At 38.5% G+C, this 14,330-nt stretch overlaps 2 protein-coding genes across 3 annotated transcripts; one reads left to right on the top strand and one right to left on the bottom strand.

The window, feature by feature from the left end:
• The first annotated feature begins 67 nt into the window (after positions 1-67).
• LOC104809886 lies at positions 68-820 on the top strand. The gene has a single exon (XM_010535989.1). The coding sequence runs from the start codon at positions 107-109 to the stop codon at positions 662-664; it is 558 nt and encodes a 185-aa protein (XP_010534291.1). The 5' UTR covers positions 68-106; the 3' UTR covers positions 665-820.
• A 422-nt stretch (positions 821-1,242) lies between these two features.
• LOC104809887 lies at positions 1,243-6,322 on the bottom strand. 2 transcript variants are annotated; one of them, XM_010535992.2, is made up of 5 exons: positions 6,192-6,322; positions 5,660-5,713; positions 2,797-5,579; positions 2,537-2,682; positions 1,243-2,452 (listed from the first exon to the last, which is right to left on the bottom strand). In XM_010535992.2, the coding sequence occupies exons 3-5, from the start codon at positions 5,571-5,573 to the stop codon at positions 1,437-1,439; spliced, it is 3,939 nt and encodes a 1,312-aa protein (XP_010534294.1). In that variant the 5' UTR covers positions 5,574-5,579; positions 5,660-5,713; positions 6,192-6,322; the 3' UTR covers positions 1,243-1,436. The 2 variants fall into 2 exon arrangements, with proteins under 2 accessions (XP_010534294.1, XP_010534293.1); XM_010535991.2 differs by having other exon boundaries at positions 5,660-5,719.
• Positions 6,323-14,330: the final 8,008 nt, after the last annotated feature.

The following is a 14,330-nucleotide window of genomic DNA, read 5'->3' on the forward strand; positions in this document are numbered from 1 at the left end:
TTATCATTATTATTATTATTATTATTATTATTATTATTATTATTATTATTATTATTATTATCCAAAACTCAAGGCCGAAGAAACAACACAGAGCGCAGAGCAAACAATGGCGATAACACCTCTACGCCTTTCAAACCCTTTTCTGTCTCCACGCTCTCTTCCCGCCACCATCATACTCCACCACAACCCGAGGCCCTTCACCCTCTTCGCCGCCGACGTCGACTCCACGGAATCCGACCCGGACGCAACCCGACCCGACTCTGACTCCGATTCCGATCAATTCGAGTCGCGTCTCTCGAAAATCCGAGTCCGAAACCGAAGCGGGACCGGAAGAAAGGCGGAGGTTCGAAAATCGAAGAGAGGGTCGATCGGGGCGTCGAAGAAAGGATCGGGGATGTATCTGCCGCCGGTGAATCTGAAGGAATCGATCTCAGGCGGGCTGAAGGTGGAATTAGGGTTTAGCCCTTACAGCGAAAGGGTAAACGGTCGAATCGCGGGACTAGGGCTGGCGGCATTGTTGATGGTGGAGCTGGTGACGGGTAAGAGCGTGTTGAATTACCATTCACCTGCGACTGTGTTGATTCAAGTTTACTTTGTGGCTGCTGTTTCTGCTCTGTTCGTAAAGTATGAGAAAGAGAAGGTTAGTGTTTGGCCTAAGGAGTAATGGACCGAGGAATGAAAGATGAAAAGAGAATGAACTTTGGATTTGGAATCCAGATTTCTGTAAATCGTCATGTGAATGCTGGTTTTTTTTAGATTATTACAATTTTCAACAATGAAGTTTTTGCCATGTTGGTTGGTAACGTAAGTGGTTACTTACAAGGGTGGATATCCAAACCCAGCAGCAATTAATAATAATTAGGAATGTTAAACGGGTAAACTCGACTCGAGTCCGCACTCAATCCGAGGGTTTTGGTTTCGATTCGAACCAGTCCCAATTTTTTCAGTCTTGTAAAACTAAGTCTGAAATCCAGTTCTATAAAACTCGGGTTCGGACTTAACTCGGGTGAGATCGGGCTAATCCCTTTAATATCTTAAACATGTGTATTAATAAAATTTATTTTATTTATTATTTTAAAAAAGAAACCACGCTTTCCAGTTTCCAGATCGGCTCGAAACTTTGATTTGAACCTAACCCATGATCCGAAAGATTTTGGCTCGGAAAATTTGGATATTCGTCCCGTGTCCAATCATTCCGCTCGGCAGTAGCTATGCTGTCGTGATCACTCAATGGTGCTCAAGTGAATGTGAAATTGCTTTTTGTGTTGATGGTCCGAGTAACATCAGGCAAAATTCAATCCTAACCTCTCACCAGTTACTGGAAAGCCCATCATAATCAAACAAAATCACATGTCTAAATCTCGATCGGCTAATGCAAAATCACAGAACTTTCCACCATCAAACTCGCCGTTCGTTACTCCCGGGTCGTAGCAGAATTATTGGCAAGCTCTCTTCTTAACCTGTTCACCATCTTCCTTCTCCTCGACATTCCTTGTTCTTCCAGATGCATTCTCAGTAAAGTTTTTACTCTGTCTATCAAATTCTCTTAAGTTTCTTCGTTCCTCCATGGTGTCGGTAGCATCTTCCTGTCCAAACCTCGTAGAATGAGGGTCACTCTCAATATTAGTGGGCCTGCAATCATCTGTATTAAAGGCTGGTCTAAACAAGCGGGGGCCGCCATGTCGATCACCAAACCTTCTTCTCTCGACATTCACGTTAACACCAAACCGATCCAAATGACTTGGCCCTTCATACGTATCATCTCCATATTCAACTCTTTCTCGTGAATCCAAGGTGTTAAATTTTCCATGGTTTCTAAAACCACGACCAGGCTGATTCCTGTATGAGGTGCATGACCTTGAAAACCCACGGCCTCTTCCAAAGCCTACATCCCTCAAATCATTGGATGGTCTCGATGTATAACGGGGAGAACCGGGTCTTCTAAAATTCATGTCTCTTGGAAAACCAGAATGATCTGGTGATCTTATCCTCTCCATCCTGTAACTTGGAGATGATCTCCGACGAGTCAAATCTGGATGCCCAGCAAATCCATCTGGAGATCTATTACTAAAAGATGAGCAAGGACCAGGAGACCGTGCTCTTGATCTAGTCGGAGATCGTGAACGAAACGGAGGAAAAGCTCTTTTGTGGTTGGTAGAAATATCTCTTTGCCCTTGAACGAAAGGGCCATCATCCAAATATTCATATGAATGATGAGGCCTCACCATATGGTCTGTATTGTTGCGTGGTAAGCCCCTCTCCCTTGTAAATTTCTCGCCATCTCCATGTTCATGAAATGCAAATGCATCCTCTGAGTTTCCAGGGGATCGCCTTCTGGAAAATGAACGAGAGAAAAAAGTTGCTTGATCATTCCATGACCTTCTCCCTCTACGACAACTCCTGACAAAAGCACCATCCTCACGAGTGCTGCCATAGTTATCGAATTCAAAATCTGCACCAATAAAATCAGAGTTCCATTGAATTCTTGAAGGAGGGTACGCCCTCGCATAACCAAAAAACTTTGAAACAAATTTACTTTCTAAGTCCCGACTCCTCGGATTGCTTTCTGTTCGGTCAGAGAACCTCCTTCTGTCAGGTGTGAAATTCAATCTTTGGTTCCCGAACCGGCCATGGTACCTCTCCCGTGAGAACTTGAAAGATTCATCATGAAAGGCATCATCTCTAAGACAGCAATAGAGATAAATCACATAAAGCAAATTGAAAAGGATATTGCATAGAAACAAAACAAAAGAAAGAGAAGAGGGGTTAAGAGGAAAAAGGACACGGAAATATCACCTCCCTTGTGAGAGAAATTTCTTCGATTCAAATGGAAGATCAGACAATCTTTCTCTTTCCACACGTGACGGCCCAAAGCTGCCTGAAGCATCTAGTGGTCCAGCCGGATTTTTATCAGAAACATGAGCCAAGTTCATAATTCGATTATCAAAACTTCCACCACTGAATTCCTTAAGAGGATCACCAGTAGAAAAGCCTGCCCCAATAGAAGCTGTACCACTCCTGTCTATTACTTCAGGGATTTGAACGTTTAAACTTGATACCGTAAATGCTCCAGATACTTCTTTACTTGCGTGAGTGACCCGACAGGACAAGTGTTCACCATCCTGAATGATTTGGCCTTCTTTCTCACCTGATTCATCAAGTGCTCTTCTTTGAAGTTCTGGAATAAGCCTCCTAATCTTTTCTTCGCTGCTTGGCAACTCAACTAATTCCATCGAACATGAATCATCATCAGCATGTTTCTTAAGTGTAGTATCAAGTGATGTACCTGAACATTCTTTGATATGTTCATCAGCAGTTTCACCGATAACGGTAGATTCACTTCCTCTTTCATCAACATAGCTGGAATATTGATAGCCGTCACCAAACACAACAGCAATGTCCCTGTTTTGAGTTTCAGAACCACCACACATTGCATATTCCAGCTTACTCTTCTTAGCGGGTGAATTATCTTCTGAGACAACTGAAACATCTGATCTTTGGACCTTACCATCCTCATTAATTCTCCCATCTTGCTTCTTTTCCACCTTAGATATATCGTGAGCACCATCAGACTCAAAATCGAAACCATAAAAGTCTTCCTTTTGCACATCACCAGATAAATTAATGTTTTCTTCATCACTTGGAGAGTTTTCATCTTTTCTGTGTGAATTAAAAGGAATTTCTTTCAAACTGCAAGTCTTGCGATCATCTACAGTCTTGTCTTCAGCTGACAAAGCAACTGTCACACCAGACACAGTGCGGATACTGTCACCCTGACCAAAACATGTGGAGATCATATCGGTTTCAGTAAGCTTCAACGTCTTGTGTAATATGCCATGGGCTTCACTGCTACTCTGGCCTGAATTTCCGTGCAATACATATTCAGAATAGTTCAAGCCACCAGCATTTACAGTCATTCCACTCAAACATACCGGTACTCTGTAGCCAGTAGAACAAGGAATTATTTTCTCCTTCTGATTTGATGTAGAACAAGTAGATAAATCACACATCTCATTCGGCTGATTCAATGTTCCAGTTTTCCTGTTGATAACTTCAGATTGAATGCAGTTATTAGGCTCAGATTTTATTGACGTAGGATCCACAGGCTTCATAAAGCCAGATGACAAAGTAGTTTCTTGGCTGCATTTCTCAACTGGTTCCTGTTTTACACTGTTATGCGATAATTTGGCAGGACAAATTTTAGCATTCCCAGTTTCTTGTCCAACAACCTCATCAGAGTGCTCTGACTTGACAATCCTAAGACTCGCAGGATTTACATCGCTACCGGTGATCATTGGCTCAGAAGAACTTGTATTACTAGAACATGTCTGGGCTGTTCTAGATGATAAAGGAGAATTCTCAACAGGTGGATGCGAGTTGAGGCCTAGACTAAGTGAAAATCTGGAATTATCTTGACGATCAGACTGCATACGAGTTGCAATATCAAATCTGAACCCTACACACATCTTTTCCTGTTCTTCAGAAACAGGATTTGCGATAGCAGTTTTATCACAACTACTCAATGCCTTGGCGTTACGAGGACTGCTCTTGCTGATTAAAACTGCAAGATTTGCTTTACCCATGCTAGCGCAACCTCGAGCATCTTCCCAAGCATCCATGGTAGTATTTAAGTCCCAATTTGATCTGTTAATACCAACGGATTCACCAGCAGTAGTAGACACAGAGGTAGTATCACTGTTATGTGGAGGGCAGACCCCCTTGTTCAACGACAAATTCAATGCAAGAGATGCTTCTACCTCCCCGTACTGAATATTATTACCAGTTTTACAACCCAGAGATAACTTAGCAGTACCAGAACCAGACGATAGTTCAGCTTGACATTCTCTGCCGACATTTTTCCTCCCACATGTCTCCTCAATTATGCCATGCATAGAATGACCAGTTAGATCTATTCTCATCCCATTTTGTCCTAAACTGACAACTACACCAGAGCTTTCAACCTCCACAAGCTTCTCTTTGTTTGGTAACTTCGCTGAAGAAAAGGGTTGGACTGAACTACTGACAGTGTTAGAATCAGGAAGCTTAACAAGCTGCTCTCTTTTCTCGACCTCTCTAAAAGTAATGGAAGAAACTGGTAAGTCTGCCTCAGTTTTTACTTTAGGCTGACCCACAAGCCCTCGCACCATATTCTCAGTATCTGATAGTTTCATTTCCTCTTTTGAAGAATTGAAGCTGAAATGAGCAGATTTAACATCACCAAGCTTCTCTATCTTCCCAACATTTCCAATAAACTTAGGCTGAATCAAAGAGCGCAGTTCTCCAGAGCTCAAGGTTGTAGTAATCTGGTCAGTGATTGTTTGATCTGTTACATCAGCAGTGACACAAGATCCTCTCTTCTCTTCGGGCAGTGTCTTTTCCATGTTCTCATTCACATCTAATGAACAAGGAACACTCTTCGCATCACCACAACCACTTTGGTCATTAAGTTGACAACTGTTGTCAGACAGTGTGGAAGAAACTTCTTCAGCAGGGGGCCGGAAAAGGAACTTCCTTTTCTTGATCGGAATGATGCCTGCATTGAAATCACTACACTGCCAGGAAGACGGTCTCATCTGAGTCTGACACAAATCAAAGACAGAACATTATTAAAACATGAATATCTGAAACAAGAACACGGTAGTTTCGTTGAGACAAACACCTCTTGGTTCCCAGGCACAGTTTGCCCACCCTTCACTTCCACGATGTCTCGCTACTTCACCTAACAGTTAGAGATCGTCGGTTACTTTGTTAAACGGAGAAAACAAATGGAAATCAGAAACAGATTTCAGATCACCAGACTTAAATTCCCCAAAAGATGCAGAGCCCTAATTAATACAAACTAAAACCGAAATCAGAAATAGCCAGAAAAAGAAAACCAAATTAAGAAACAACAATTAAAACTTGCAACACAAAATCATGTTCAATCAGGCATAAACATCTGATTAAATTTAAAAAAAAACGATTGCGCGGGCGAAAAAAACAAACTGAAATGAGATCGATGCTGCGAATTTTAGACGGAACAAGTAAATCATGATCGGGGAATAAAAATTGCGAACTGGCATTGACCAGATCGACCGACGTAAACGACAGACATGATCAAAAGATTAAGAAAACAAAACGAGTATCAGAGAACTCCAAATGAAGAAAATATCTGAGAAGAAAGTCATGATCCGAGGAGAGAAAATTTCTACCAGAGAATCAGAGAGAGCGATCCGAAGACGAAAAGGGCTGAGTGACAGTTTCCGGGAAAATACTGGAGAAGAGAAAACGAGAGAGAGAGAGAGAGAGGAGTGACGAAAAAACTGAGGCCAAGCTTGAGAAAGGGGCACAACAAGCACAGGCCTCCATCTCTCTCTCTAAACGTCGCTTTTATACACTGGAGTCAAATTGACTTTTACACCCTTTGTTTCTTCGTTCCATTAGGGTTCAACTGGCCCACATGATGACAGGATTGATTTTAATGACTTATAATTAAAAAATCTCATTAAAACTCCGACTGGACCAATTATCGGAATAAATCAAAATCATAATCCTCTAAAAATAAAACATAATATCATATATATATATATAGTAAATGATTTATATGAATATAGCTACAAAATATTGTATAGTACTAGCTTTCTATCTGATGTATTTTTGTACAATTAAAATTTTAATAGGATATATTTTTAAAAAAGTTAAAATAATATATTTACTCTTCAAACTGTAAATTTTAGTTTTTTATATAAAATTTTAATTTTGTAGAAAACCAAAATCATAAAGTTAGTTACAAAAGCATTTTCTATTAAAAATACTTGTGATTACTTATAGATGTCTAATTCAGTTGGATTACATGGATTAATCTAAATCAATCCAATTATTTTTGTATTTTTGGGTTAAAAATATTTTATGAGTTAAATGAATTATCATCTATTATACTATTTTATTCTTTATTTTTCATTATAATTAGGGATAGAGATTCAATTCAATTATTTCTATTATTAATCAAAACGAACCAAATAACTGATTGAATATTAATTCACAAAATTTGAAAATAATCTACTAGAATCGAATCGAACTAAATCAATTAAAATTTAATAACCGTTTGGTTATAAATTCTCAAAATCCGAAATAACCGAATCCGAACCAAACCAAACCAAATTAGTTCGGTTCGAATTTCGGTTTTTTATTGGTAAAAAACTATTTTTCAAAAACAATTAAGGTTTTTTGTTTAATTATTATTTGATTCAGTTCGAATTCAAATTCGGTTCGATTTGATTGGATTCGATTTGGTTTGACTCGATATGGATTCATATTCGATTCGGTTTGATTCATGTTCGATTCTAAAATTTATATATTTTTTGAGAATGGAAAACTATTTTGAAAAGATATAAAAAAAATTAGAATTTACAATGATAGGAAATGGGATCACCATATTTAATTTTACAAATTTTAATACTTTCTCATCAATTTTGTTAGAAAATGAAGTTCTATATTATATTTTTTAGCTTTAAAATATTTAAAATTTTGTTAGCAAAATGAATATTCCAATTTATTTAATTTCATTATTTTCAATTCAAATTATATATAAATATATAATCTAAGTAAAATTTTAAAAAACTAAACTAAATGAGTTAATTGAATTGATTTTATGGGTTAAACCCAATCTATTAAATTTTTTGTGTTGGGTTGATCTAATTTACCCATTAATTAGACAAATTCAATTAGGTTAAGTTTAAATCTATTGGTTAACCTAAATTTGACATCACTGTGATCACTGAGACATATCATCTATCACTGTATGTGTTACAAATGTGTATCATCCAAATAACATATGAGAGGTTATCTGGTCATCAATTTTGATATGCTACCTTTAAAAAAAAAGACAAAGAAATTGCAAAATAGAATTTAGTTGAATCCGACAAATGTCGAGTATTAAAACCCGAATATTGTTTATTGATAATATTCGGGGTCATGTTCGATTTTCGATCAGCGATTATCGTTCGGTATGCATTGCCACGCAAGATTTAGTGTTAGGGTTGAATTTCTTGAAATCAAGTTGATAAAAATATCTGTATAATCTAAGTATATATATATATATATATATATATATAATTTGTATAGATATGACTAGGTATTATGAATTATGAAAAAAAAGATATATATATATGATTGGTATAGATATGTCTACGTATTATGAATTCTGAAAGTAAAACAAAAAACATAGATTCGATTCGAGACCGAATATCCAAAATCACGAATATCTGACGTCGAGTCTATCCCCTATGTAGACTGACTCATTTTTCATGCAAAAAAGTAGCATTTCCAATCTTCCTACGCCTCCGAAAAGTATGAACACGAGAAACCTTACTTCACAAACATATGAAAAAGCTAACCATTTCACGGAGCAAAACGTTGCTTCCTTTTCCCGGAATCATCATCACGAAGTTCAATCAGGTTTCTAAGCTTATGATTCCGCTCTCTAATCATCACACTCTTTGCTTCGATGAAGATAATACCCAAGATCAAATTGTAATCGATACATCAACATCATCGTCGGCAAAGTAAAGAAGATTTTTAAAAATGCAGGATAAAAATCGATTCTCCTCGTCGTTTAAGCAGAATCAAACGGAGTAACAAGGAAGGAAAATCGAGAGATAGTGCTTGGTAAAATTTCCTTCTTACTTCTTCATTTACAACCTCAATGGTGTTTATATACATTTGATGAAAGAATAAAAATGATTACAACGCAACAAACCTATTATTAGAGCTGCATATCACATAGTACCTATCGAACATGTATGGAAAAAAGGTTGTCTGCCAAACAATCTCTCTTGCTCATGTACATGTGGCAGTAACCTGTAGGTAAAAAGGTAAAAAGAATAACAGTTTTCTTGATACTCCCCCTCAAGATGGGGAGTATAAATGATGTATCCCCATCTTGGAGAGAAGATACCGTAATCTGTCAGTTGCTAGAGGCTTGGTAAGCAAGTCTGCCACTTGTTCTGAACCAGAGATATGTAATGGTTTGAGAAAACCATTCTTGATCTGCTCTCGCACATAATGGCAGTCTAATTCAATGTGCTTGGTGCGCTCATGATAAACTGGGTTGTGAGCAATGTGAATAGCAGATTTGCTATCACAAAATAAAGTGACTGGTTTCGGAAATGAAAACTTCAAATCAGAGAGTAAAGAGCTCAGCCATACCAACTCGCAGCAGGTCTGCGCCATAGAACGGTACTCAGCCTCAGCCGAGCTACGAGATATTGTGGTATGCTTCTTAACCCGCCAAGAGATTAAGGAAGTACCGAGAAAGATGCAGTAAGCTGTAACAGAACATCGAGAATCTGGACAACTTGCTCAGTCTGCATCACAGAAACCACTAAGTGAGGTAGGAGATGCAGAAGAGTAGAGGAGACCTTGAGCAGGATCAGATTTCAAGTAGCGGAGAACTCGCATTGCAACTTGAAGATAAGCATTTGTGGCTGAGACATGTATTGTCTTAACTTGTTGACTGAAAAACTAATATCTGGTCGGGTAATGGACAAATAAATTAGTCTTCCAATGAGCTTGCGATAGACAGAAGCATCAGGAAGTGGGTCACCAGAATCTTGACCGAGCTTCAAATTTAACTCCATTGGAGAACCAACAGACTTGCATCCTAGCATTCCATAATCATCAAGCAGCTCTAAAGTATACTTCCTTTGGCAGAGATAAATACCCTGTTTAGATCTAGCCACTTCAAGACCCAAAAAATATTTGAGATCTGCCATATCTTTAATCTGAAATGTTGAACTCAGAACTACCTTAAGCTCAGTGACAAGGGACATATCATTGCCAACAACCAAGATATCATCAACATAAATTAATGCAGCCACAAAATGCGAACCAACCTTCTTCATAAATAAGGAATTATCAGCGGCAGATTGATGAAAACTGAAAGAATTTAAGAGAGAGGTATTGATATGAGCAATCGCATATGGAGTTTGTGTTAGAACAGAGGAGAATCAAGAGTATATTGCAGAAGATTTCATTATTGTCTTATTCTGAAAAGATGACGTACAACATGTTTATAAAGACATGTTCATGAGACAACCAAGAGAAAACAAAATGGAAAGTGTATCTCAGCATATGGAAAATGTATAATCGAATGGCATATGCTGAGATGTTGTTTCCTATATGTTCTCAAGTGATTGATCAATCACATAACGACATAGTCAGCCCAACATCTCTCCATGGGCTGAACCATTCATCATCAGGCCCATAGTCCAGCCTTTGATCGTCGATGACATGTTGGGCCTGTTCTTCACGCTGGTGAGTGTCTTGAGTTCGTGTCCGAGCTTGGTCATGTCGGGAGTGATCATTCGGTTCAATAAAAACCAGCAGCAAGTACCTGACATAATTTTTGATTCCATTGGCGAGAGGTCTGCTTTAACCCATACAGTGACGTGTTGAGTTTACAGATCAATCCAGAAGAAGAAGACTCTCCTTTTAGCTGAGCATAACCTGGTGGCAGATCGATAAATATTTTCTCATCCAGATCACCATTAAGGAAGGCATTAGAGACATCAAGTTGATGTAAAATCCAGTTTTGAGAGGCAGCAAGAGCTAAAAGAACTCTGGCAGTAGTCATTTTAGCTACAGGGATAAATGTCTCAAGGTAATCTATGCCTTCTTGTTGGGTATATCCCTTAGCAACTAATCGAGCTTTATGCTTATCGATGGAACCATCAGCATTAAATTTAGTCTGATATACCCACTTACAGCCAATAGTGCGTTTTCCAGAAGGTAGAGGGCAAACAGACCAGGTCTTGGTGTGAATCAGTGCCTCAAGTTCAAGCTCCATGGCCTTTCTCCAGGGTTCAGATTGTACTGCTTGAGAAAAGGTTTTTGGTTATTGGGTGGTGGTGATATTAAGAATGAAATTTTTGTAAGAGAGTTCAAGTCTGTCATATGTTAGGAATGCAGAAAGAGGATAAGGTGTAGTGTGTTTGTAGGTAGGGAGGGGTGAAGATAGGTTAGAAAGAAGAAAGCAGTGATAGTCTTGTAGATAAGCAGGTCGAGAAGTTAAACGTTGATGCCTAGATTTATGCTGTGAAGAATCATGTTGTTCCGAGATCTCAAGGGAAGGAGAAGAAGAGAATGTGAGGGGGGCGGAAGAAGAAGATGAAGAAGATGAAATCAGAAGGTAAAAAAGATAGAGAATTAGAAGCAGAAGAAGGATTTGGTAAGGGATCATCATATAAGAAATATGGTGATGGTGGAGAAATGAGGGAATTAGCAGAAGGAGTTGATGACGAAGTGTGATAAAAAGGAAATGTAGTTTCATGAAATATGACATTGCCAGACATAGAAATGGTATGAGTTTCAAGATTTAGAACTTTGTAACCTTTCAAACCAGGGGGATAACCAAGGAAAACTGATGGCACAGCTCGAGGACTAAATTTATGTCGATCTTTGGCATAAGTAGAAACATAGCATAGGCATCCAAAAACTTTTAGATGGGAATAATCAGGTTTACGATGGAGGAGACATTCAAACGGGGTTTTGTTTTTGAGGGTTGATGTGGGTGTTCTATTGATTAAGTAAACTGCAGTTAAGATGCAATCACCTCAATAATAAAGAGGAACTTTGGATTGAAAATAAAGGGCTCGAGCAACATTCAAAAGGTGTTGATGTTTTCTTTCCACAACAGAATTTTGTTGTGGGTATAAGGGCAAGATTTAAAATGAAATATCCCATGAGTTGTAAGAAATCCAGAAAAATTAAGTTCTGGAGCATTATCACTCCGAATGGATTTAATAGTGGAGTTGTATTGGGTTTTAATCATCTCGTAAAAGATTGGAAATTTGGAAGAAACTTCTGATTTACAGCGCAGTAAATAAACCCAAGTAACTCTACTGTAATCATCAACCAAGGTTAAAAAATACTTAAAACCGTCAATTGTAGGCTCATGAAAAGGGCCACAAACATCAACATGTATAAGATCGAAAGGTGTTTGAGATATATGATTAGAGAATGGATAAGGTAAAGTCTTCTGTTTTGCCAAAGGACAAACAATACAGTGTTGAGAAGTAGTAGTAGGAATAAAACTAAGTACAGAAGATCCTAAAACTTTGATCTTCATATTGGAGGGATGACCCAAGCGAAAATGCCAAAGATCGACAGAAGAAGCCTTGAGAGCAGTGCACATAGTGGAAAACAGGGAAGAGGAAACAAAAGATGGCTTCGGGAGTTCCAAAACATACAGGTTATGCACCTGTTTACCCGTGCCAATGGTCGAGGCCAGAGTATGGTCCTGAATAATAAAAGAAGTACCATTAAAAGACACAGAAAGAGAGATGTTTTTTGGTAAGAGAACTGATGTTTAGCATATTGTATTTGAAATCAGGAAGGTATAAGACAGAAGTGAGTGTTAAGTCTGGAAGTAAATGGGACTGAGCCAGATTCAGAAACGGTGATGTGATAGAAGCACCAGTAGGTAAAGAGATCGAGATCGTTGGAACAACATGAATTTCAGAGAATAAAGTTTGGTCACAACAAATATGACAACTCGCACCGCTATCTAAAATCCATATCACAAGCAAAAATTTTAGATTTGGAGATAAGGCAGATAAGATGAAAGGAGGAATGGTACCTGAAGATAAAGGAGGAGAAGAGGAGGAAGCAACATAACCTGAAGCCGAAGGAGAAGAGCCATGTGACTTGAGTTGTGAGGTGTACTAAGCCAGCAATTCCTTGGCATGCGCCAGCTGAGTTCTCATGTCGAGCACATCATCAGATCCAGGAGACTGATTCGGAGGATGCAAGCTTCCAGATCCCACAATATTGACAGATCTGTGCTGGCGATCGAAACTAGGGTTTCGAGCGTTTAAGGGGGCATATTTGGGAAAAAATCGCGGAGTTGGAAGCAAAGGAGCAGGGTTGTGATAACCAGGTGGAAAGCCATGCAGATAATAGCATCGGGCCACAGTATCGCCCAACATCAAGATAGACGATGAGGCTAGCGATTTCAGGGCTCACGGCATTGGTTAGCCATGTGCAGACCATGTCATTGGTTCGGGACCAAAGACCTGCGTCAGGATGATCGGCATGAGGCTTCAGAACGGTACCAAAAACAAATCCCATTTTGTTTTTGGCATTGAGGGTTTTGAGAAAAGCACGAGACTAGATGTTGTAGTTGGATTCACCTTGGAGTTTTTCAAGGACAAGCTGAAGGTTTGAGGAATCCACAGCATGAAGATACAGAGGGCTAGAATAAAGATCTGAAACTGGGTTTGAAACAGGAGGAGGAAGAGGTGTTTCGGCAGGAGGATCAGAGTCCACCGATGCCTGAGAAGCAGTTGATTCGGCCATGAAGAGAAAAGGAACAAAAGATGAAGAAGAACAGAGGAAGCAGATGTGGAGATCAAAGATGGAGCTCTGATACCATAACAAGGAAGGAAAATCGAGAGATAGTGTTTGGTAAAATTTCCTTCTTACTTCTTCATTTACAGGGAATATTACAAAAATACCTTTAAATGTCGATTTCACTTACATCACATACCCTTCAAAAAAAAAACTTCAAACAAAAACTGTAAAAGAATGAAAAGACATCGTTACCCCTTTTAAAAAATACACGTGTCAACATCTGAAGGAAAAAGACCAAATATTGGGAAGTTACTAAATTAAAAAAATTTGAAAAACCAAACAGTTTTTTTTTGCCCCTTTTCGACAGACACTTTCATTTCTTCATAGTGTCGTTCCTTCTTCTTCATTTTCTCTTCACTCTGATTTTTCTGTGCGATTTTTCTGTGCGATTTTTCTGTACGATTTCGTCAAACTCGTCAAATTTTCACGAAGAATGGCTTCGTCTTCATCATCTTCGGCCCCCTCTTCGGACCCTACTTGCGAAGACCTCCAGGTATAGTTTTTTAACTCCGCAAAAATCAAATTTTTTAGAGTTTCGGGTATACATTGAGATTCGGTTTTAGATTTTCTATTAAGTTTTCGTTAAGAATAGGGTTTGAAATAAAAATTTGAAAAACTATGGTTTGAATGATAAATTGTTACTGAAATATCGAAATAGGGTTTTCGGATTGGGTGAGAAACAGTGTTTTGTGAAAAAGACGGATAGAAATCGAGTCACGATGATATTGTCGACAGTCGGATGCACTAAAACATAGATTAATGGTCATGGTAGATATTAGTTAAACTTAGCGCACCCGTCAAACAAGTCAAACTATTCGAGTCTCAAAAATGTTCAAACTCGTCAAACAAGTCGGAGTTTGACGAGTTTGACGAGTTTGATAATGAGTGTTAAATTTGTTTTTGCAGGTACCTTTTGTGTATGATTTTAAGGACATTCATAT

This window comes from Tarenaya hassleriana, unplaced genomic scaffold (assembly GCF_000463585.1).
Source record: "Tarenaya hassleriana unplaced genomic scaffold, ASM46358v1 Cleome17, whole genome shotgun sequence".
Classification (NCBI taxonomy): domain Eukaryota; kingdom Viridiplantae; phylum Streptophyta; class Magnoliopsida; order Brassicales; family Cleomaceae; genus Tarenaya; species Tarenaya hassleriana.